General features: G+C 44.7%; 2 protein-coding genes across 3 annotated transcripts in view; one reads left to right on the forward strand and one right to left on the reverse strand.

Moving 5' to 3' along the window:
• Positions 1-16,610, forward strand: part of man1a2 (mannosidase, alpha, class 1A, member 2) — a 98,831-nt gene extending 82,221 nt beyond the window's left edge. For both annotated transcript variants that reach the window (XM_079357586.1, XM_079357587.1), the window contains exons 10-14: positions 6,357-6,472; positions 7,099-7,318; positions 8,369-8,541; positions 12,995-13,110; positions 15,134-16,610. In XM_079357586.1, coding sequence (XP_079213712.1) covers positions 6,357-6,472; positions 7,099-7,318; positions 8,369-8,541; positions 12,995-13,110; positions 15,134-15,269 — 761 coding nt within the window. In that variant the 3' untranslated portion in view covers positions 15,270-16,610. The remainder of the gene's footprint in view (positions 1-6,356; positions 6,473-7,098; positions 7,319-8,368; positions 8,542-12,994; positions 13,111-15,133) is intronic.
• The window catches only part of gdap2 (ganglioside induced differentiation associated protein 2), a 205,870-nt gene that overhangs the window by 126,638 nt on the left and 54,056 nt on the right, over positions 1-25,176 (reverse strand). The window lies entirely within an intron of this gene.

Here is a 25,176-nt window from a genome sequence, read left to right on the forward strand (position 1 = left end):
CTCTGCCTTGTTGCCTTTACCAAAACAGCTCAATACAGCAAAGCATCGCTGCTTTAATTAAAGCTTATAGCTCCTTTAAAAAAATAAAAAAAACCCGACCTGCTGTAGTGCCCCCTGAGTAATGCTTGAAGAGGCTGAATGTTACAGAGAGGAAAGTAATTAATGTGAAAATCCGGGGGGCTCACTGCGAAAATGCCCTTGAATGTTAATAAAATCCCACAAAAAAAAAAAAAAAAAGTTATGAAGCAGAAGTGCCACTGTGGATTAGAATGTAATGATATTTATAACACTTCATCGCTGCACTCATCTGCCGGTTTATTCATTGAAGTATAACCATATCCAGTCATGGCTTTTTTATGTTTTATTTTATTGAAGTCATTTGAGTACGAGCTCCTTTTGTGCTGGATGACTCTTTGCGTTTTGGACGCTCATTTAAGTCTCTAGTCCGTCTACCAACCTGCCATCCTCTCCGTCTTTAGGCTGCTCAACTTTTCAGAAAATGTGTTCTCAAACAGGCCGTTTGGAGATTTTCCCTTTGTGACATCAGACACAGCTCATTTACATATTTAAAGCTACAGACACAGAAACAGCCTGTTCTGAGCAGTGCTGAAATAGAGGGGTTTATATACAGGATCAGAGTGGATTTACAACAACACACTTCACACACATGTTGAAGAGGAGCTCTGAGACTTATTTAAACTGCTTGAAGAGGAGAATGTTTTACTTTTTTAAGATAATCCTGTTTTTCAGTTTTTCCTGAATTGCTGAGATTTACTTTCAGGCGTGATTGTAACATTTACTTTGTCAGAACCCTTTTCTTAAATGATCATATAATAAAGAACATAGTGCTTATTATAATACCGCAGCTTCTTGTCTGCAACGGGAAAAGAAGCATACAGTATATTTTCTTTTTACCACACTGTCTAAGCTTTCAACCTCTGGTTCAGCATTTCCCATGGCAGCAGTCTGACAGACATTTGACAGCCGGGGCTGCAAAGAGACGTTCTGCCGGCCTCTCTGGTTTGCTTCTGTCTGGAGCCTGTTTGTCTACTGTAGTGGAGAAATGTTGCTGCAAGATGTATTTCATCCTTTTTAACGAGCTCCCTGTACCATTAGTGATAAAACAAACAAAACAAAAACATCTCTCTCTTTACAACTTTTAACACTTGCAGTGCCTGTTTGATTTCACCCAGAGAGTAGAACGTAGTTAATGACGCTTGCTAACTTGAGCTCTGACATTATTGTCTTTTTATTTATTTGATCTTACTTAACTCAAAGTGCGTCCTCACTTCCTCCGCGGGGGCAGCTTATGACGGCCGTCACACCCGCCTCATTTCTGACACTAGCACTGACGCTGCTTCTCTACCTACCACTAAAGACACTGACGGGATTCCTCTTAAACATTATCATAACATCCATATAAACGAAAACATTACACATCACAAAATACACAAAACGTCACATTATTGTCATCATTTGAGGTTCCAGAGAAACCGGACTGAAATGTTGTGGCTAAAGCTCATCATGTAGCCTCTTTGTGGTTTGAATCCCTGAGTCCCAAGGGGAGTGTTTGGAATCACAGATGGAGCTTAACAGCGGCTGCTGACATCAGACTCCCATCTGGTAAACAAACTGTTTTAGGCGACGGAATTAAATTTGTGTTTTTTTTTTTTTTTTTATGCAGGCTCGTACAGATCTGCTCCGATTTATAAACCCAGAATAATAACCCAAATAAGTTTCCCCCTAACTTAACAGAGTGTTTACACGAACTTCAAAGGCATCCAACTTCTTTAACATCACTTAATTTGTTTTCACTTAAAGGAAGAATGTGCAACTTTTTAATCCAGTAGGTGGCGCCCTTGAGCTCCAGCGTGAAACTCTGAAATCCTCCGCTCTCCTCCAGAGAGACGCACCTCCAACTCCTCTGTCGAATGGTGTGATGTTTACACGTCATCAGTCAGGATGAGATCTGATAAGAAGGAGGGCGTCAAACCTCCTAACATCACTTGTTGTGTTTATCACGTTATTAATCAACAACACGCAGATCAATAAAGGAACAACAAAGACGCTCCACAGTCTGTGCCGTCAGCTCTGCCGTGATGCTATCGTCGTTATTCACAGAGTCAGAGAGGCGGAAAATTACAACACATTCAAATTGTCTTTTCAGATAAATACACAGAGGGGGGGAAACATGTTGTTGTTGTTTGGATTTAAATGGTTATTTGCATATTTTCCAAACACCGGTGACTTCCGCAGTCAGACCAGAGCACGCCACATCCATTTAGGTTCATTCCAGCCTCGCTGAGAGTTTCAGTCTGATGGCAGTGTTTGGATTTATGCACTCTACTGTTTACTCTCAAACTTTACTCCATCCAAAATCCATCTGTGTGTTTTTTTGTTGTTCTAGCAGCTGTTTGAGCGAGTCAACAATTCATGTTTAGATGGGGTTTTTTTTTTACATGTATAATCCTTAAAAGTGAAATAGGTTTTGAGAAATGAAAATCCTGACTGTCAGAGGAGAAACAAAAACTTTATTTGTCCCCAGACAGGGAGGCAAATCGACAATGAGTGTGCGTTTGTGAATGTGTGTCTGAGTTTGAACATGTGAAGTTTGTGAAGGGTGGAAGAAGCACGTGTCGAGTGTGTGCAAATGTATCACTTGTGTGTGTCTAAGTGTGTGTGAGTACAGCTGAGTGTAGGTGTGCAGGCAGTAGTTAAGCCACACGAATGAGGATGAGCTTTTTAGTCTTAATGAGATCCTGCTGTGACTGACAGCCTTATCAGCACTGCCTACACACACACACACACACACACACACACACACACACACACACACACACACACACACACACACACACACACACACACACACACACACACACACACACACACACACACACACACACACACACACACACACACACAAACACACTCCCCAACCAATCTGTTGTAACCTACCGCACTCGCCAAGGCTGCTAAAACTTCTGGACATGTGAAGCTGCATGTGCAAACACACTTTGACCTGGACTCTGAGGCGCTGCTGGTCAACAGTTAAAGGGATACTTCACCCATTTGCATGAAGCTGTGTATCATTAGAAACATGGTGGTAGTGTTGAATGGTCGTGAATCCAGACCTCATTTTCCCTGAGAAGAGAAAAATATGTTTTTCTTTGCTTGAAAGTTTTCTTCATGTGATGCAAAAATCATCATATTGCATCCCTTTAAGGCGGGCAAATGGCTTGGGGGCCCAAAGCCAGTAAGGGGCCCCCAAGAGCTCACAAACTTTCAACCACAGCAGAAGTTCAATCTGTGCAAAAGCAGACCTCCCTCAGGGAGCCTCGTCTGACAGCACTCCCTCTCCCTGCTGAGCATCTCGGACATTATTCCTGTTAAATCCACTGAAGGTAAAATAAAGAGAAACGTTCTGTGTGTGTGTGTGTATGTGTGTGTGTGTGTGTGTGTGTGTGTGTGTGTGTGTGAGAGAGAGAGAGAGAGAGAGAGAGACACGCACAGTGGTGTTGGCCCCAGCAGACTCGAGAATCGCCACTGCCTGGACTGTCTCCTGCCAGCCCTGCAGTATTACACTCTATACTCCGGATTATGTGATGTGTGAATGAAGCAGGAAACATTCATGGAAGTTCACTGTGAGCGAGCGAGGAGATGGGTTGTAAAGCGGGCGATCTTCACTCACACAATGCACAGAAGTCATCAGTATTGTGGTTAGGGTTAGGCAGGCGTGAAGCCCTGAACCTGTGTTGTAAATGAGAGCGTGTTTGAAGCTGCGTGAGGATCCTTGTGCACATACGTTTCTGAGTCTGCAGCTAAGTGCCTCCTCTGCACACCCTGCCTGTGATTGACAGGCGCCCCCTGCCTGACCCCGACCCTCTGATTGGCAGAAAAATAATGGAGAAGTTGGGGAGAGTCTTCGCGGGCGGATGCCAAGTTAAAAGAGTGTTAGAGGCGACTGTGAAACAGTGAAAGGTTGAAGAACAAGCGAACTGGAAGAAGGACTTCATGTTCTGTTTCATTTTTTTAAATGCAGTCCATCCTCGTCCATTTTCTGTTATTTCTGTAGGAAAGAGAGTCGAGAAATATTCGGGAATTGTCGGAAAATGGTGAAGAAGAAAAAAAAACTTCTAAAGGTCAAATTTTATGCAAAATAAACTTCAACATTTTTCCAACACTAATGTGTTCCCAGTTTGTCTTCAAATGATGAGATAAGTCCGTCCTTTAACTGAACCGTTTTTAAGAGCCCCTCAAAGTTTCTTTTGTTTCCCGTGTTTCAAATTGTCTCAGGATTTTAGAGGCTAAAGTCCAACCTGAACTTGAGTGTTTGTAAGTCGACAGCCTCGATTCTCAAATGATTAGACACCTTGAACGCTTCACAAAAATATTCTTTGTCCGCCGCTGTCATCCTGGCCAAGGTGAAACTACTCTTCCACCAGCCATGACATTCACAGTCACTCAGCTGCCGCCGTCACTACTTGACCATCCGAGTCACCTGAAGAGGGCCGGCGAGCGGCCGGGCTCTGGCTCAGCAGCTGCACCAGATGAAAACATAAAACAGCAGCATTGACTCTGACTCAGGTGGTTGTTTCCTCGCTGGATTTAATAGTGTGAGTGCTGTGTTTGGAGCGGGGGAATTATTGAACTTTTCATTTTGTGCTTATGCCTCGTTGACTGCCAAATAAAAGCCATAAGACCCCAGAGATAGTCCGTGTTCTTCTGAGTGCTTTAGTGCTGCTGATGCTGCATAAACACCCACTACTTTTGTAATGGCTACCATCGAACCTATAAAATATATCACAGCGCACGTAGAAGCTATAAAAACATGTAGAAAGCTTAGCTTAAACATGAATGTATTTATGGGTAAGGAAGAGCTTGACTCCAGATCACATATAGTCCCTTGAAATGTTTTTCTCCCCCTTTTAGTCTCATCTTTTTTCATGGATTCATTTATTTATTTCAACTGTGGTACATAAAATAATCTCCCTGGTGTCTTCCACTAAACGCTGAGCAGCTCGTGGAGCGTATTAGAAACATGCAAACACATCCGGAGCAGAATCTAAAGTTAGAAGGAGGACATACTGGCTGCTGCATTGTTGTCAGAGAAGCTTCAACACAGCACGTTTCCTTCATGCTCACACAGGAAGATCATATTTATATTTTCAGTCAGCCGATATCTTGCGTGTTGCTCCTTTAAATCTGCGTGCTTCCTAAATGTTTCCAAATCTAGGTTCATGCACTCCTGTGTCCAATATCCAGCTGTCATCTTAATCATAGAAATTCAAACTCAGTCACCCTCATGTGCACTCACAGGCATTAACACACACACACACACTCGCTCACTCTGCCCTCAGTTCAGTCTCCAAGGTTGTTTGCGAGGTTTTCGCTCTCTGTGACAAAAGATGAATAATTCATGGCTTCAATGGATTCTTCATCTTTCTGGCTCCTTTGCATATCTCTCAGTTCGCCTGTAGGCATGTTAATCACATGGAGGAAAGAATCTCTTTAGATGAGACACAAAGCAATCTGCTCAAATATCGGATATGATTACATCAAGCTGAAGAGATGTGAGGAGGAGGAATAATCTGGGGAAGTCGGAGCTTGAAAAAAAAGTCTCCAGAGTAGGAACTGAAAACCCCGCCCACTTTATGACATCACTCTGAATACCTGCAGACCAACACAAAGTCCGTTTCTGACTTTATTACTTTTACTGAAACGTTTCCGCCTCTTTAGCTCGGTTAGCAGAATGTCGATGCTTCGATACGCTGCGATGCCACGTGTCTTAAAATTAAAAGAGAGTCCGTTATTGTAATGATTTCTCGTATTTCCGGGGTGGGGATGTATGTGGGGTCACCATGCATGTGCGAGCTGCAGGGGGGGGGGGGGGGGGTGGAGGGAAGAAAAGGGAAAACGTGTGTCATGTATCATGTTTTATTTCTAAACAAAAAAAATGATCACACATTTTTCCTTTTTTAAATCCCAAAGTTTAAAATAACACAGGTTCAGGTACTGAAATGTTTTAAAGGAGTTCACCTGCAATATTTGGTCATTAAAAAATTGGTGCCTACAGGGCTTCTAATTTGGTTGCCGTGGTAATGGGTATAGATATCACTTTTAATAGAATCATTGAATTAAAATGCAGCTGCGTCCACGCTGATCTTCAGTATTTTCAGACATTTCTCTTTTTTCTTTCTTCTACATAAATTATTGAACACTGTTTTACACACCTCCTCTCTCTCACTCCTCAATTACACAAGTGCTTTAAAAAAAAAAACTGAAAGAGAAGCTTCCGGTGAATTTTTTTTTTTATCCCACGTTCTCTTCTTAACTCCGTCGTCTCCTCCCTGCAGATCACACCTCAGTTGGGGGACTTGGAGACAGCTTCTACGAGTACCTGCTGAAGGCGTGGATCATGTCCGACAAGACTGATACAGAAGCCCGCAAGACCTACGACGACGCCATCGAGGTACAGTGATGAGAGTCTTGGCGACGAACTTAACGGTACCGACCCGCGGGGAGAAGTCCGGATCGATTGACGTCAGTCTGTTCATTAAAAGACAGTAACGTGATGTCACACTTTTAAAAGAGATTTACCTTTCCTCTTTTGAACTAAATAAGTGTCAGGAAGAGTGAGCGGGAAAGAAGGATTTAGTTCTGCTCACACACACACACACACACACACACACACACACACACACACACACACACACACACACACACACACACACACACTCTCTCTCTCTCACTTTTCTTCTGTTTGACCTTCTCCGCCCTAATACACACACACACTCAATGCTAATGCCCTTTACACACTATGTAACCTCATTATACACACACACACACACACACACACACACACACACACACTCGGTAGTCGTTCATAACCTCCATCCACATTCCTGCTATAATTAACGTTTTCTCATCCCTTTTTTCTGACCTTAAATCTTCAAACCCGCTCGACCTCGTGAGCTGTTTCAATCACTTCCTGCCTCCACTCGCACTCCCACACACACAAACACATTCAGTCCTATTCTTATCTCCAGGAGACGTCATCCTTTCTCACCGTCTCTCCTCTCTCTACCTTCCCTCCAGGCCATCGAACGTCACCTGATTCGCAAATCCAACGGCGGTCTGACATTCATCGGTGAGTGGAAGAACGGCCACCTGGAGAGGAAGATGGGCCACCTGGCTTGCTTCGCCGGCGGCATGTTCGCATTGGGCGCCGACGGCTCGCCTGACGACAAGGCGGGACACTACCTGCAGCTGGGAGCCGAGATCGCACACACCTGCCACGAGTCGTACGATCGGACGGGTGAGGCTGAACACGATTTGATTCCCTTAATTACACCTGACGCAGAGTTCTTTATTTACTTTAGTCTCAAATCCCCAAAACGTCACAGAGGACACAAACAGCAGCCACGAGGTAGTTAAGTCCTGTGTTTGACCTACTGCTGATCCTAGCCAATCACAGCACAGTGAGGCGGAACCAGGAAATACTCCAAACAAATATCCAGGGAGCGATATTTGGATCTTTTCCAGAGAGCATTTATTGTGTGTGTGTGTAATCGGCATTATGACTGTCCAAGAAGTTGCTCTCTGCTTGTGTTAAGTCACGAATCGTGAGGTCGCTCTGTAAAAGAATGGAGGTTGCCATAGCAACAGATGAAGCTGCAGAGGGAGCCAGAGAGGCTGTGTGAGGGCAGAGCAGGAGAGAAGTTTCTGAGTTGGTGGCAGACAGTCAGGCTGTGTTAAAGCGGCCTGTTGGGTCTTAATGAGCAGTCATTCAAGGCGTTCATTAAGTACCAGTTAGTGTGTGTGTGTGTGTGTGTGTGTGTGTGTGTGTGTGATCGTTCATGTGTGTGTTTTTCAGAGACGGTCCTGTCTCTGCCTCCTCAGCCTCTCTGGTTCCCCACAGTCACACTCTTAATGGCTGTCACACTTAATTGGCAGGAAACACTTGTGAGAAGTTGAAAAGTGTGTAAAATCAATGAGAAGGAGTCCTATTATCTCCTCACAGCGCGCACACACACACACACACACACACACACATTCACACGGCCATTATTTGATATCCGCTTTGACCTGTAATCAGCAGCCACTGAACCGTAAAGACAAACAAGGATAAAAGCATGACGATTATCCTTTTCTATCCTCCTCCCTTCTTATCAATAAACCTTTTTAATCGCTCCACATTTATCTTCTGTCCTTTTTATTTCTTTCAATTCCATCCGTGATATCCTTCGTGTTTTTCTTTTTCTTTTTTAAACTCCACTCTCTCTCCATCTTTCTCTTTTCTCTCTTCATGTCTATCTTTACATCTCCTTCACCTCCTCTCTTTCCTCTCTCTCTCTCTTTCCTCCAGTTTTGAAGCTCGGCCCTGAAGCCTTTAAGTTTGACAGCGGCCTGGAGGCGGTGGCCGTGCGACAGAACGAGAAATACTACATCCTGCGGCCCGAGGTCATCGAGACCTACTGGTACATGTGGAGGTTCACCCACGATCCCAAGTATCGCCAGTGGGGCTGGGAGGCGGCACAGGTAAACGACACGCTAAAAGCACCAAGGGCACACTCAGCTGTTTGACTCGTGTGAAGACAGAGACCTTTCAGTGTCGGATCGCCCAGTCTGAGAGTGAAACAAGGCCGAGTGAAAATGCTCTGGGTTCTAAGATAAGACCGAGACCTTTAAAAGTTGATCTGGAGACAGATCTTCAGTGCTTCAACACGAGCAGGAGCTGATGCAGCGAAGTATTTATCAGTGAGCCGAGTTTGTTGGGCTTCTTTTGAAACTTTGATTTGATATCAACTGTTGTCTCCAGACGACGATCCAGTCTGAAGGTCAGGCTCTTTGTAATTATGAGCCCTCATTCTTCTCTCTGCTGAAAAGCCCCAAAGCTGAATAGAGAGCTGTTTTTCATGCCCTGCATTCTCGATCTCCCCCCCCTGCTCCAGACCGACGCATGAAGAATGCTTCCTCGCTCTGTTTGTCTGGTCTCTTTAGATCTCCGAGCAAAAAGCGCCTCACCGTTTAAAGTCACGACGGCTTCACCTCTCGATTTATCTCACTCGCTAAACTTCCCCCCCCGACTATGTCAAACACGTTGATGCATCACATAGTTCAATCAGAATCCTTGATTTGACCATGAAGCCGCCAAATCCTGGGAATAATCATGTTAGTCAATTAATACAGTCCTTAATCAGCTACATATCCTTGTGTATTTGTAGTTCTTAATCCTATCTGTAGTCCTTAATCAGCTACATATCCTTGTGTATTTGTAGTCCTTAATCCTATCTGTAGTCCTTAATCAGCTACATATCCTTGTGTATTTGTAGTCCTTAATCCCATCTGTAGTCCTTAATTAGCTACATATCCTTATGTATTTGTAGTCCTTAATCCTATCTGTAGTCCTTAATCAGCTACATATCCTTATGTATTTGTAGTCCTTAATCCTATCTGTAGTCCTTAATCAGCTACATATCCTTATGTATTTGTAGTCCTTAATCCTATCTGTAGTCCTTAATTAGCTACATATCCTTATGTATTTGTAGTCCTTAATCCTATCTGTAGTCCTTAATCAGCTACATATCCTTATGTATTTGTAGTCCTTAATCCTATCTGTAGTCCTTAATCAGACCCGTTTATGGTTGTTGAAGTTGTAACCTCGTTCTTAACGAGTATCTCGCACAGTCTCATGTGATATTGACGGTTAAAAACAAAATACAGAAACTGATTTATGTCTGGCTTACTTTTGGAGTTTGTAGTCGAAAGATTTTTTGGTGATATTCAGTAGTTAAAGGTGGCTGTGCGAGGATGTGCAGGGTGGATAGTTGGGAGAACGAGTGTCTCTAAGGTGTGGTGAGTTATTAATTCTCCCGTCAGTGTTGTGATCTGAAAGTGGAGCAGAAATAAAAAAGCCCTCTCTGTCCTCTTCACTCCTCTGCTGCTCTTCTGTCTGACGGAGGATTTAAGCAGCTCGTCTGTTTTCCTCCTCTCCTCCATGTCAGCTCCTTTCTGAGCAGTGAACGACCTCCTCTTTGTTTCTCTGAGTGCAGACATGAAAAAGTATAGTTTAATGTGAAAGTTGTTTTATGTGACACTAATATTAAAGAGAAACAACAGACTGAAGGGAGACTGAGGCCGGTTTGAAGCTTTTATAGAGATTTTATAGATTTTAGATTCACAGCTGACGTCGTCCTCGTTCTTTTATTTGCATTTTCTCTTAAATTCTTCCTGTTATCTTGAAGTTCTTTGCTCCTGTCAAACACACACATTAACATTTTCACACACTGTCCTACTCTCTTCATCTGTTGATCCCTTTCGCCCTCACGTACTGTACACACACACACACACACACACACACACACACACACACACACCTGTGATCTTCCCTCCCCAGCTGTGTCATCTGATGCTTCAAAAAGCTGCATCTGTCCGACACGCTTCCTCTTCTCACTTCAGACGTTTAAACATTTTCTCACCTTTACTTGCACGTGTGTGTGTCACATCTGTACGTGTTGTGTGTGTGTGTGTGTGTGTGTGTGTGTGTGTGTGTGTGTCTGTGTCTCACATCTGTACTTGTGTGTGTCAGTGTGTGAAGGTGAAGTCAAGCTGCTGTAATGTGAAACGTGTCCTCGCTTAGCAGCTGCAGACTCAGTCCTCCTCCTCCTCCTCCTCCTACACTAAGACTTTTATTGGGTAATTTATTTAGCACAGATGGTCCTGATGTGTGTGTGTGTGTGTGTGTGTGTGTGTGTGTTTTACATTTATAAGTACAGTTAAATAAACGGGATGTACCGTAGTGAGAAGGTTAGAAGTTCCCAGACTGCTGAGCGTCTATTCAAGTGTAAATGTGACCTGTGTTTTAATGTCTCCTTTAGCAGCCAGACATAATGAAGGGTACACTGAGCTTGATCAACTCTGTGTGTGTGTGTGTGGGTGTGTGTGTGTGTGTGTGAAATAGAGAGCGGAGGAGAGAGTGCGAGGCAAGGACCGTAGATAATTCTTTCAATTACAAGCGTTAATAGTGAAAGTCGATAAGGTATGAGCAGGAGAGTCACGCAGACCGAATTTTATGGCCACGTCGATTTCCCCGTTAAAAGTCGTCACTGTAAATCAATCGAGCGCTCAGGTAACGTCTGCCAGTCAGCAGCTGCACCAGCGCTGCATTTCTAATGACTTATTACAGACTCGTGTGAATGCAGATGGGGAAGCACCTGTTCTCAAATTAGTTTTTTTTTTTTTTTTTTTACTTCTCGACTCCTGAAACAATCACTTCCTGTATGTGAGAAGTTTCCAGAAGTGTGGTAGGCCCTTTGTGAAGATAGAGTCGGTCGCTTTATCCTATAAAACACTATATATGTGTGTGTGTGTGTGTGTGTGTGTGTGTGTGTGTGTGTGTGTGTGTGTGTGTGTGTGTGTGTGTGTGTGTGTGTGTGTGTGTGTGTGTGTGTGTGTGTGTGTGTGTGTGTGTGTGTGTGTGTGTGTGTGTGTGTGTGTGTGTGTGTGTGTGTGTGTGTGTGTGTGTGTGTGTGTATATATATATATATATATATATATATATATATATATATATATATATATATATATATATATATATATACATATGTAAAGTTCCTTAATCATATTACAACCTCAGGTGTTAAGAAATGAAGCCGATGAAGAAATGCAAAAAACTGCAATTCCCCGAGTGTCCACTAGGGGCTGCAGAAGTCACACACGCACTCATTCAGAAAAGCTGTTTTTACAGCACAGATAAACGTGTTCACAGCCGGGTACAAAAATAAACTTTTTTATTTTTTGTAACGCTTCCATCTTGATTTTCTGAACGATACGTGTTAAACATAGTCAGGCGTGTTGTTGACCTGATTGACAGGCAGGAGGCGGTGTAGCAGTCTGTCGTGAGGTTGACTGAGAGTTAGGCTGAGGCAGCATTTCCAGCATGGCGGCTGCTGCCGAGGAGCCTCCAGCGCCCCCTGCAGGAACAGACGTCTGACGTCACTCAGCCTTCAAACCTTGAAACTGACCGTCTATTTAAAGAGAAGAGGAAGTTATCAGACTGTTTTAATTGTCCACATTTTACCCGTCTCTGACTGTCTGTCGTTGATTAGATTTTTTTAAAATGCCGATATCAAATCTGTTGTGCTCTGAGGATCAGAGATAAACCCTGGAAAGCAGAAGTGAATAGACAGAGAGGGGATTTATATCACTATTCAAACCACCTACAAAAGGAGCCTGAACATCGTGTTTATTTTTGTAAGGAAATTCAAACTTCCCCAATGTCCAAGACAGAATCTGCCTGAATCTGAATGAAGCATACAATCCGCTCAACACACAGATCACACGCTGTTGTTTTGTCAGTCACAGACGGCGAGTGAAAGAAATGAAAACAAAAGACGTGTTCAGAAAGGCACATCTCCCATCTTTCATTCAACCCTCCTTTTTGGCATTCATCAAAAAATCCCATGCAAGGACAATCTGCCTGGAGAAACCTGAATGAACTCTGCAGATATGCAACAGCTTCTTCACACGCAGCGCAAGAGAAAACACACGGGGAGTGTGTGTGTGTGTGTGTGTGTCCACTCTTCAATGAGCCGTCTCTGCTAGACGAGCGACGAAAAGCAAACGTTAGAGAATGAAATGTAAATGCAGGGGGAAGCAAGGCGAAGCTTTTGTGCTAATCTTTTTTTCCTCCGGTTTTCTACGGCTGCTTTTTTCCTGCGTGTGTCTCCGCAGGACTCGCTCTAATCTGTCACCAGCAAAGAAATTAATTATAGCACGCTTTTGAAGGCTTATTAAAATTGTGCTCTCCTCTCCCACCCCCACCACCTTTTCTCTCTTGGCCCTTTTTTTTTTTTTTTGCCTCTTCTCCTCGTGTGTTTCTTCCTCTTTCCGATCTTGTTTTTCTTCTTTCCACCTTCTGTGTTTTTCTTGTCTGATTCTCTCTTCCCTCCTTCCCTCCTTCCCTCCTTCCTTCCTTCCTTGTCTCCTTCAGGCCATTGATAAGTACTGCAGGGTGAGCGGAGGCTTCTCGGGGGTGAAGGACGTCTACTCCTCCAACCCGACCTACGACGACGTCCAGCAGAGCTTCTTCCTGGCCGAGACACTCAAGTAAGATCACTCTAAACTTTCTCTAACTCATCTGTCCTTCTCTTGATTAATTTATCTCGTCTGTGATGCGGAGAGTGGCGGCGGAGTGGCTGATTGAACGAACTTGTCGCCCCAGATTGCAACAATTACTAACTTTTTTTCAAATCAAATGTATTAGAATTAATGAGAAGAAAACATTTTTTTCTAAGCAGCAGAATGTCAATCAAACACTTAAAAAAAAAGAAAGTAAATGGGCGAACAGCTTCAGAAGAAATCAGTGAAGCTTTTTGATTGGGTCTGGTTCGAGTCCACGCAGAAACAGGTTAAAACAGGTGAAGTGTGTAAAAGTCAAGACGACGCCACAGACTCATCGAAACACGACACGAGAGCCGTCGGTGGGTTTGTTTGCAACACAGCCAAGATGAAAAACGACTGCAGTCCTGTTTTCAGACAGAGTGGGGCGCTGGAACGCCGTGGTCAGAGGCCACGGTCCTCGCTGCAGCAGCACTCGGCATTAAAGACGCGTCGACTTCTCTGGTATTTCAACAAGGACAGTTTGATGTTCAGCGTGGTCACCTGCAGCTGCTTCACGGTCAAAGACGTCGTTGTGTTTGTGAGAGCCAGCAGCAGGAGCAAACGTCTGAAATGAAACGAGTGCAGGAATGTCAACACTCACTGAGTCACTCGTGAGACTTCTCCTCAAACACAATCCCACACCACAAGGCCGAGGTGTACTTCATGAACAAACGACTCAAGCGTTCGCCGTATCTACGTGTGAGGACGCTGAGTCGTGTCGGAAGCATCAGCGCAGCACACGGCTCAGGTGAATGACAGCGCAGCACGAGCTTCTACTCCATGACCAATGATGTGTGACTAAAACCTCAAACAGGTAGAAAGGAGCTGTCTTTAATAACCTTCTCATTGGTATATTCTTTTTCTTAAAGGGACAGTAGCACCCCGACTCGCTGCACGTCAGAATCAACCATCTGAAGGTTATTATTGGTTATTTCAGAAGGCTGATAACTGTCTCGGCCTGCTTCGGCCTCTTTATCATCATCGCTGACGGACAAAGGGAGAAGATGCTCAGGATTCAGACGGGCGCCCAGAGGAGGAAGAGAGGCCTTTAATGGCTCTCTGCCGCCCCCTGCTGGCAGCCGTCTGAACGTCGTCTCCTCCTGGTGTTACTGTACATGTAGACTGAGTGGATGCTCACAGTCGTAGCTGTCAATCAAACCATGCAAAAGGTCGAAGATAATCATAAAACAGCAAACAGGGTGCTCTGTCAGCAGGATTCTAATTATCAGACTTTTTTTTTTTTTACTCAAATGTGTCAAAAATTATGAACAACAAAACCTCGAGGATCAGGAATATTTGTGTTTGGCGTGCACGCCGTTAAATGTCAGCCGTCACGCCGGGTTGGTACGTTTCTGACATGTTGACATTTGAAGCGCTCTGTGTGCCGCAGATTGTTGTGTCTGTCTGTTCTCAGTCTCTGTCGCATCACAGCAGCTCGGAGTCATACAGGCTGCTGATTGGCTAACTAATGTAGAACGCACTTTTTAGATTTTCAGGTTGGTTGAAAACAAAGAGTCAAACACAGTCAGTTTAGATGAACGCTGTCAGGACTCTGAAGACAGAGGTGCTATAAGCGGGTGGATTTTATGCAGATTATCCACCCGGCTGCCCAGGTGGATAACATCAAATGAAGTGGCTCCGCCCCCTCTCTGCCTGAATGAGTAGAGACTTCTTACGGTGGGATTTTCTGACACAACTTCAGTGGTTACATGAAGACGTCACTAAGCTCAGGAAACACTTGTAGTCTGAGTCTTTCGAGGATTCAAACTTTTATTAATGAAAGCCTGCTCAACTGTTATTGGAGCATGAATGAAAGGGGCGGGGCTTAGGACTGGTGAATTAGCGTTGATGCCTGCTGTTTGTTTTAATTGAATTATTTCTTCTTCTTCACCTTCACCACCCGATCCCTTCCATCCACACCTTTTCCTCCCTCCCTAAACCCCATACATCCCCCCCCCCCCCCCACCAGGTACCTGTACCTGTTGTTCTCCAGCGACGACCTGATGCCGTTGGAGAGCTGGGTCTTCAACACGGAGGCTCACCCGCTTCCCGTCCTCCACCTGGGCAACATCACCCTGCCTGGCAGCGAGCCAGCTCAGCGGTAGACAGGACCTTCAATTCCTCCACCACAGCACCAGGGGGCGCCCCCCCCCCTTCCTGTCTACCCCCCCCCCCCCCCCCCTCCCCATAAAAAAAATAAAACTACAAACCCCACCAACACTGGACAAAGTTACATTGAGCTCTCAGACTGCAGACGGACAGAGAATCCTGCGCAGCGCGGAGAGGACTTAAAGTCTTCTTCTCCTCTTTTACCTTTTACTTTTTGGACTCTCTCTCTTTCCGTCTCTCTGAGGGACGGTGGGTTTCGCCGCTCAGCCTCTCGACCGGCTCGAATGAACACTCTCTTTCCTGAAGGGCCGAGCTCCTCAACAGGAGGTTTGATTTTTGTTCTTATTTTTAGTGTTTCTTTGAGATTTGACCAAACGTTTCCTCCCATACAGACTCACGCTGAGGCACTGAGAGTGCATGTGGGATTACTGGTGAAGGATCACTTCCACAGTTTGACACTGTGCTGACGGAAGTGACGTTTCTACTCACACGGACGGACTTGAGGACTCTACAGGGTCTGTTAATGACTTGTGTTTTTTTTTTTTTTTTTTCTTTTCTGTTTGGACAAATCCTTAAAGGGGACACAGGGTTAAATCAAAGCCCTCCCACTCCCCCACCTCCTGTTTCATCTTCATCAGACAAACCTGGAACTATATTCAGCTCGTCACGTCATCAGTGCGAGGGCCGGATCTCGTCCCACGCCTCCTCCTCTGACCCTCCTTTTTCAGAAGAGTGGAGCGTTGTAAGTGGATCAGTAGTACACACGGACAGCAGCCAGCCTCCCTCATCGTCACTCCACATACTTCCACCTTCTCTTCCAGTTTGAGACGCCACCGGGTCACGACCTTATCCACCCCTCCCCCCCCCCCCCCTCTGCTGCTTCTCACCTGGATCCATCCTCTCATCTCGTGTGCTTTCTCTCATTTCCCACCTTTTCGTAGCTCACCACCGTTTGTTTTCACCGTGAGATGGGGCGAGAACACGACCATGATGTAGTGAGAGTGTAGATGTGTGGTGGTTAAAATAACCTCTGCTGTGAATCATTTATCCGTGCACTTTGTTTGGGGTAAGTTGAGGTGTGAGGCTGAATAAATGTGTCCCTGCTGAGTCGCCATGACACTCTCGTCTAACCCGTATGGTCACGTTGACCGCCTAACTCTGAGTTATTTTCAGATTTTATTTTCCATATTTCATTCCCTCTGCTCAAGCCGACACTTGTACCTCTACCTCACCTATACATCTTTAAAAGTCCATCAGTCTTTGGCTTCCTCTCCGACTCGGTGAACTCCTGCACAGATTGAAAAATTAAAGGGCAATGACACCATTTTGAAACCTGACCCTACTTTGAACTATTTGGATTTTTAATAACTAATTAGGTTTGGAATTGTTCCAGGCTTGTTGGTTTGTGTTATTTAGTGGCTTTGGGTTTTTTGTTTTTGTTTTTTTTTTGTTTTTTTATGAAGGCACAAAATATGAAAAAAAAACACAGACGGAGGCAACGAGATGAAGATAAAACAGATTTATGAGTCTGGTGGCTTTGAAACGGAGCGATGCTGTTCCTGGTTTCTCTTTAAGAAAAAAAAAAAGTCCATATCTGTAGATAGTCATGAACCAATCTGAGCCTGTCAGTGTTTAAAACAAGTAACGGTTCACTTTTTATTTTTACAGAAGCCCTAAGGACGAGGACAAGCGTCCATTTATCCAGACTTAAATTGAGGTTTTTGTTGACTTTATCACAGTAAACAGAGTCAAATAAAATGTTTGGATGTTCACTTGCAGCTTCTGTAGATCTGGTACTTTTGCCTCTTAAAGACTTTTGTTTTTTACTTTTTTTGTTTTTTTTGGCAGCTCATTTCGAAGCTGAAACTATCTACTGGATCAGTTCCTACATTTTTCAGAGCATTTCTTCATTTACACTCCAGAATATATCACGTTAAAAAAAAAACATCTGGATTTAAGATTCTCCAAAAATGTCATAATGTCCACATTTTGGAGAATCTCTTAAAATTGTTTTTTATTTGGGTTCATGTAACAGTTCTGAAGGAAATGTGTTGAAATGTGATTTTTTTTGTTTGTTTTTTTCTTTTGGATTGTTTAAGTAAGACTTTGGAGCCGCACACCGGTCCCTTTGGTTTCTAGTGATCAGAACCTGCTCGTGTTGAAATGGATCTGACCCTTGTTGCCCGTCTCTTAAAGCCGTCAACATATCGAACGTTGAATATCGACATCAGCAAAGAATCTGAAGTGAAAACAAAGAGCAGATTTTAAAACACACACACTGTCGCCTCTCCTTCCTTTAAGGTTTCTCCAGTCCGAGTTCTGGACTCGCTCCGTATGGTGAGATTTATCAAGAGCTTGGCCTTGTTGAAACAAGTCACAGCCTTCCGCCCACCGAGCTGTCTGCTCAGTCTGCGCCTGCAGCTATCGCTCCCGACGCCGTCGTCTCTCTCTGCAGCATCCAGAGCAGTGCGAGGGATTTACTGCCCGGCACGTCGTGAAGTCTGTGCAGCAGTGTTAGGTCAGCTACCGAGCAAAACAACGCCACTCACCACGTTTACACTCCTCCATTTATCCACCAATCAGCAGCTTTTTCAAGACGCTGTGCAGGAAGGAAATGCATATTTAGACATCCATCTTTGCAAAAAAGAAAAATCTCAGTGCTGTGCCAATAAAAGCTGCAGGTTTTGTCACAGAACATTTTGTGTAAAGCCCATCATCGAAAAACTAATCTTACAACTCACACAGATGTTCATTTGAAGCTCAACTGGTGCAGGTCTTAGTCGGACCGGAGGAAGAGTTTGTTGAGAAAAGTCAAAAGAAAACGTTTTGACTACACAGGATGACAACGTAATGTTTTTTACAAGTGAGGCCGGAGGAGCGTCACGAGTCATGGAGTGAGATTGTCAATATGAAATAAGGAATTCACGATGTGTTGTATCTTTAACGCCAAAAGCTACACAACATCAGCCAAATGCTTTTTTTCCATCATTTTCTTCCTTGAATAAAAGTTACAAAGTTGAATAAAAATATAAAATAAAATAGACTTAATGATGGGCTCAATGAAGCTGTGCAATGACTGTGTGTGTGTGTGTGTGTGTGTGTGAGAGAGAAATGAGTGTGTCTGATGTACTGTACAGTCTGAGATCAGGAGTAACCCTGTTAGCGGTCAGCACTGACATGAATGAACCCATAAATACAGATGTGAGTTCAGCTGTTCCCCTCTGAAGGCTGCAAACTGGAGCAGTGGCTCAAAATGTTCAGGGACAGTAGGAACCCCCCCCCTGAGATGGCCCCCTCTCATACTATAGTCCCGTTTCCACCAAGCGCTCCGGTCTGGTTCAGTGCAGTAAATCCAGAGCCGACCGTAAACATCAGAAATCACAGCGAGTGCAAACGGCCAATAAATCCAACGTGAAACAAAGATGATCCCTCTGAAAACTCTGCATCTTTCTGTTTGTCCTTTCCCGCCATGCGGGAAGTGACGTTTTCTTTCAACCAATCAGCGGACTGCAGGGTGTCGAGCTTCAACCTTTAGGCTCGGATCGATGCACCTGACACCCCGACAGAAGGATACAAACAGAAGGATGGTGCGGATCAGCTGTTTTCCTACCCTTGGCAACTTTGCACAGTGGAAATGGTCCTGATTATTTGTAACAGACAGGTGGTGTGCTCTGATTGGATGACACCTGTACATGTTTGTCTCGAGCCCCAACAGACCGCCGCTGCCCATAAGATCACACTTTGCATATCAGCAGATCGCTTCAGGGCCGGAATATCACTAAACCAGGACGATTGTTTCTCATTGAGCGTGCGTGTGTGTGTGTGTGTGTGTGTGTGTGTGACTTCTTCTTTTCAAGCCTTATTGTCAAATGTGGCGCCTTGGCCGATTCTGTGCTCTTTTTCCACATTCTTTGCTTTTACATTTTTGTTTTTTTTCTTTGTAGTGACGCCGTCATGTGACGCGCACAAACATGACGAGCAGAACGTGTGATGTAGTGAAAAGCAGGATGAAGGCTCCTCTCAGCTCTATCACTTTAATCAGCTTTATCTCCAAACAGGAAACTGATATCTAACCTCTAAAATGGAATTAGAAACCAACCAATGGATTGATTTGACATTTTTGAACAAAGTTCTGTTGGTGCAGCTGCTCTTTAAAACTCAAATGTTTAAAGTAGAAATGGAGAGACGTTCTTTCCGGGTGTCTACAAAGACCAAATCCAGCTGTTTATGACTCTTACAAACGAGTGTGTGTCTTCAGCCTCATCGAGGCGTGATCCATGAGTCGACCTCTCACACACACACGCACACACACACACCGTCCTTCTGCCTCGCATACTTCTGAAAACACCAAATGTGTATTAATAAAGTCATGAAAATAAATCCCAAACTAAACGTCCTGTTTCCTCGTCTGATGAACAAAAGCTAAACAAACAAAAGAAAAAGCTGTCGATTTACAGAAGATCAACCAGATAATGGAAGCACCAGTGTTTGGGTTAATAATAGTATCTGGATTCTGCTGACCCTTGACCCCTTGTCAATGGATTTAAAACGTATTGAGGTCCTGATTTGATTCGTTTTCTTCTCCAAGATGAATTTGGGAAGAAAAGAGTTTTGTCCAAACATCTGTCCGACGTGAATCTCAGTGTTGAGCAGAGTTTATATTTCTTCAATGTCTTTAATGAGATGAATTAACAGCAGTGTTTAGGAGAAGGATCTCCTCACATTAAACCGTCTCAGCAGCCTCCATCAGTGTACAAACGAGATGTTTCTCCTCCTCACCACGCCGCTGTTTCATATCCTCCATCCTCCATCCATCCAAACTCTGCGCTCTCCGCCTCTGACCCCACGTCTGTGACATCACGCTGACATCATCACCATCTATTATCTCTGATAGGGAGGAAGCCCAGGGGGGAAAACTGGGCGGCCATCGAGTCGCTGGGACCGACGTTGATTTTGAAAAATTGAGTGTTCTGTATTTGTATTTTTACTGAGCTTAAAAAAAAAAATCAAATTAAAGTATCTGTAAATATGTTTAAAACTGAGACACAAATTCAATAAAGATGTATGAAAAGTGATCACAACACCTGTTTTTTGTTGTTTCAAAGAAGTTTCCCACATGAAGGATTAAAAGTGACGGGGTGCACTTTTACAGTCTCAACTCTTTCCACCTGTCCGATGAAATATAATAAATATGTAAAGTATTTTTCTGATTTGATGAGAGAACACATTTTGAACTTTGAAGACTTGCATCCATGTTGATTTAATCCTCCATCCGTTCACTTTCTGTGCTGCTTCGGGGTCGCGGTGGGGGGGGGGGGGGGCGATCCCGGCTGTCTGTAAGGTTTATGTTAAGAGAGGAAATGACTCTTTCCCTGTCTGTAAATATATGAAACAAAGACTACTGTGGGTCTGAGACATCCTCTGTCCTCACATGATAGATCCTAAATGTAGTCTTCTGCAAAAAACAACGACATGATTGAAAACAAAACACATTTCGCAATGGATCCTAAAAAGTACCAAACTATAAATGTAACCCCTCATTGAACCTCCTGCTGAAGCCCTGACCTGTAAAAGAAACCCGTGGTTGATTTGACGTGGTAAAAAGGTGAACGAGCTGTTCTCTGTCACTGCTCCGACGTGTTTGAAAGCAGCACGGCGTTGTGGGTTTTTGTGCTGTCACATCCCTGCAGGCTGCTGGCAGGAAGCCGCTCAGCGATTTGAACGAACACACAAACAGCTTCTTCCAAGTTGGCAGCTCACTTACTAATAAGCACCTTTCTGTGGCAGCCTTTGTTATTCACAGTGTGCCGTTTTCTTTTTTTTTATTATTTTTATGCCGACGCTGCATCTGTTCATGTTCAGAGCTCCTCTCTGGTAAAACACACTGTTCCCACCTGAGTCGACACAAACTGTAATTTACATTTTTACTCATTTGTATGTGAGCTTGAGGTGTGAAATCCACCTGTGGATCTGTCATCACATGAAGGTTTATAGCACAAACCTTTATCCTGGAATGGATCACAACTCTTTACACTTTATGTGCACAGAGGATTGTAATTCACACGGCTGTGGTCTGTCTTCGTCACCTCTAACGAGCAGCACAGGTGGAACCGGGGCGAGACGTGACGCGTCACACATTCTCGTCTCCAGCTGTGGACTCGGCGGACGACAGACAGCCTGAACTAGAAACGAGTCGCTCTGGCCTACGAGGGGATTTAACGTTTGCATCACCAGCCCGGCACTCCCCCCCCCCCCCCTTTGTTGTTTCTGAGCGCAGGCCCTGTTGCCTAGCAACCTCAACAACAACAACAACAACCAAAACTGAACGATGTTCTGTAAATCATCCTGATTGTGTTGTTAGACTGCAACTCTCACTGTTTGTCTACAAACTGAACCCGCAGATCACAAATCAAGTGTGTGTGTGTGTGTGTGTGTGTGTGTGTGTGTGTGTGTGTGTGTGTGTGTGTGTGTGTGTGTGTGTGTGTGTGTGTGTGTGTGTGTGTGTGTGTGTGTGTGTGTGTGTGTGTGTGTGTGTGTGTGTGTGTGTGTGTGTGTGTGTGTGTGTGTGTGTGTGTGTGTGTGTGTGTGTGTGTGTGTGTGTAAGAAATAAGAAACAAAAGTGACGTTTATTTGTGTTTGCTGGTTCCAGAAACCCACAAACAACTTACGCACATCTGGTGCAACAGGCCACAGACATCAAACAGCACTTCTTTCTTTTTTTTGGGGGGGGGGGGGGGAGAGGGGGGGGGGGGGGGGGGGAGAGGGGGGGGGGGGGGGGGGGGTCGGTTCGTAGTCTGTGTTTACTTTTCCTCCTGGCTCGGTCTCTGGAGGGTTTCGGGGTTTGGAGGAAGTGTAACAGTCTGTTTGGTTGCTGGAGAGGTGCCAGGGCACTTTATGAGTACTGCCGCTGTGCCTTTAAGCAAGGCACCAAACCCAGTCAGCTCTGTCTCAGTGTGTTACATCTCTCCGTTGTCTCTCAATACCAGTGTGAAACCAGATTTTCCCCTCATGGATTAACACAGTATGTAAAGGTGAAGACTTCACAGACTGTGTAGAGAGTCTTTCAGCGCCATCTGCTGCCAGGCAGAAAATCAGAACACTCACAGTCTCATTCAGAGCAGCTTCATGGAGCTCATGCTGCTGAGGTTATTATATCTGAGTGTAGCATCTGTATTTGAAATATGTTTATAAAGACAAACTTTACTGGCGTGTGTGTGTGTGTGTGTGTGTGTTTTTAAGGTCGAGTCGTCTGCAGCTGCTGTCATCACACAACAGTTTCGTATGTTCGAAAAATCTTTGGGGAAAAAAAGGCGTGGATGGTCTACATTCAAGATCAGGTTCAGTGTGCGTGTGTGTGTGTGTGTGTGTGTGTGTGTGTGTGTGTGTGTGTGTGTGTGTGTGTGTGATAGATATTCAGAGGGAAGTGAACAGGTGCTTCCTGTGATCCCCGTGTACAAACAGTTCCCTGATAATGCATATCATAAATATTGATGATCTGGTCAGTATCTCGGTGTGTGTGTGTGTGTGCGTGTGTGTGTGTGTGTGTGTGTGTGTGTGTGTGTCTGCAGGTGGAGGTGTGGGCTTTTATCACGCTTCAAGCCGCAGGAAGACAACATTGACTTTTCATAGTTATGTCTATAAAAATAAAAAAAGCTGCTCGAGTGAGTGAACGTGAGAAAGTCTCTGACTGAAACAGAACGATTCAATGAAACTCCAGGTTTGTTTGTTTTTTGTTTTTTTTTAAAGTGCTAAACGTGTGTGAGGTTCCAGTTCCTCTTCTGTTATCAGGGGAACTCTCCTGAACACAAAGCTTACACTGTTCCACTCCTCGCTCATGTCGTGTGGCGTCGCCGTACGTCAACATGTAGCACTGACATCACCGACGCAGCAATCAGTCAGAGAGAAACCAGCACGCTGTTTCCATCACCGCTCAGAAGATGACTGAAAGGAACCATGATTCATCCGACTTCAGTGCGTCACAATAACTTCTTCTACTCCTTCATGTGAATCCTTGATTTACAAAAAGTCCAAATAAGAGGGAAACCAATCTGAAGCGTCGTCAAACTGCAGCAGCCAGATACAGACGTGATGACCAAGAACGACTGAAGGATGTCAGAGGGAGCACATCTGTCTGGAGAGGCCCCTTTAATGGAACCTGTGTGTGTGTGTGTGTGTGTGTGTGTGTGTGTGCATGTGTGTGTTTGCCTACTTTGGTACAATATTTGCATCCGGGAAGATGCTAATCAATTGTGTTTGTGTGTCTCGGTGTGTGTGTTTAATGTGTTAATGACCGGGGGCTACTTACCGAGCCGTGACCTGCACACACACTGAGTCACTCCTCGGATGGCGTGAGAGGCCTGAGAGAGGCAGGTGGCAGAGCTGCAGCCGCACACACACACACACACACACACACACACACACACACACAGCATCCCCTCCCTCCCCTCACATACCTGCTGTCAGTCATCCGTAAACAACAGCGTCGTGATGACTGTCTGTTGTCACCTCAGATGTACTTTGCTGTGCGTGTCTGTGTGCCGCAGGCTGTATTTCCATACATACTGCATGTTTTCACTGATTGAAGCAGATGGTTTGGCACAAACAACTCAGATTACAACTACACACACACACACACACACACACACACACACACACACACACACACACACACACAGAGTGAGTTTTGGAGAAACAAATCTGCCAACAAACACGACAAAGGTTCAGCGGAGCGTCGACTTTTATATCCTCCGCGTGTTTATTTAAAGCCTCGACACAAACGAGAGTCACACGCAGCTCATCTCCACGAGGAGACTGAAATAAAGTTCACACACAAGTGAACCCGTATCAGAAAGTTTAGCGCGAACACTGAGGGAGGGAAACTCCGAGCGGTAAGTCAAGCCCGTTCCAGAGCGGGAGGTCATCTTAGCTCTGAGTCAGTTGCTATGGTAACCGTGTGTCCGCATGAAGATGTGGCTGTATTTTGAGAGGGTTAAAGTAAGATGGTGCCTTTTCTTGTCGGCCGTTGCCATGGTGAACCGTTGTATCGGGGGCTCTATTAATGTTGGCTGTTTATGGTTGTGGTGTGACACACCGAGCATCGAGTGAACCCACCCAGAGAAATCAGCTGACCTGGAACCGAAATCTCAGAGATTCCCAGCTGAGAGTAAATCAAGTCCGAGCTCAGTGTTCGACTGAGAGTGTGCATCCGATGCTTGAAGTGATCAGTTGGGAATCACTGTATGGAGGCGGAGCCTCACACCGGTTCATGCTTGTTGACTTCTTCTTTGTTTGTGGAGTTTATCACTTGATATTCGCAACACTAAACTTTTCTCCCTCCGATAGAAAACAAACCAAGTGAAGCTGAGGTTTAAACTGATGGCACACGACACCGGGCCGATGACTTTCACAGCATGTTTTCCTCGTGGAGAGCGGAAGAGTTTGACTCTTAAAGTCCTTCGTGGATGCTTCCACAGAGAGCCGTCGCTCGGCGTGCTCTCCTCTCTGTTCAGAAACACATAATGAGCTGTCTGCTCGTCGCCACACTGTCATTTCTGTGGAGGTGTTTTCCTGTCCACAGCATCAAACCCAACATTTGTACAGTCTGGATCTCTGATTATTTTTGTGCACGTTGCTCCAACACACGACCCTCTCCGACTCCATGTCTACAAACCTACCCTACGAGTCTTATCCACGTCGAGTCCCCACCATGTTGGGAAGATGTTTCCGTCATAACTTGGACTTCGGGGAGTCTCTTGAGAACTATAAACTCTTAAGGACGTTTCCCTCTGCTTCTGTAGCGCGATGTGAAACGCTGAAGTGACGTAACGCGACGTGAGGAAAAAAACTGAACAATCCTCCGTTTTTCTGTCAGACCACATTATAGTGGACGTGTGGTCACACGGC

This window comes from Symphodus melops (genome assembly GCF_947650265.1).
Source record: "Symphodus melops genome assembly, chromosome: 12".
In the NCBI taxonomy this organism is placed as follows: domain Eukaryota; kingdom Metazoa; phylum Chordata; class Actinopteri; order Labriformes; family Labridae; genus Symphodus; species Symphodus melops.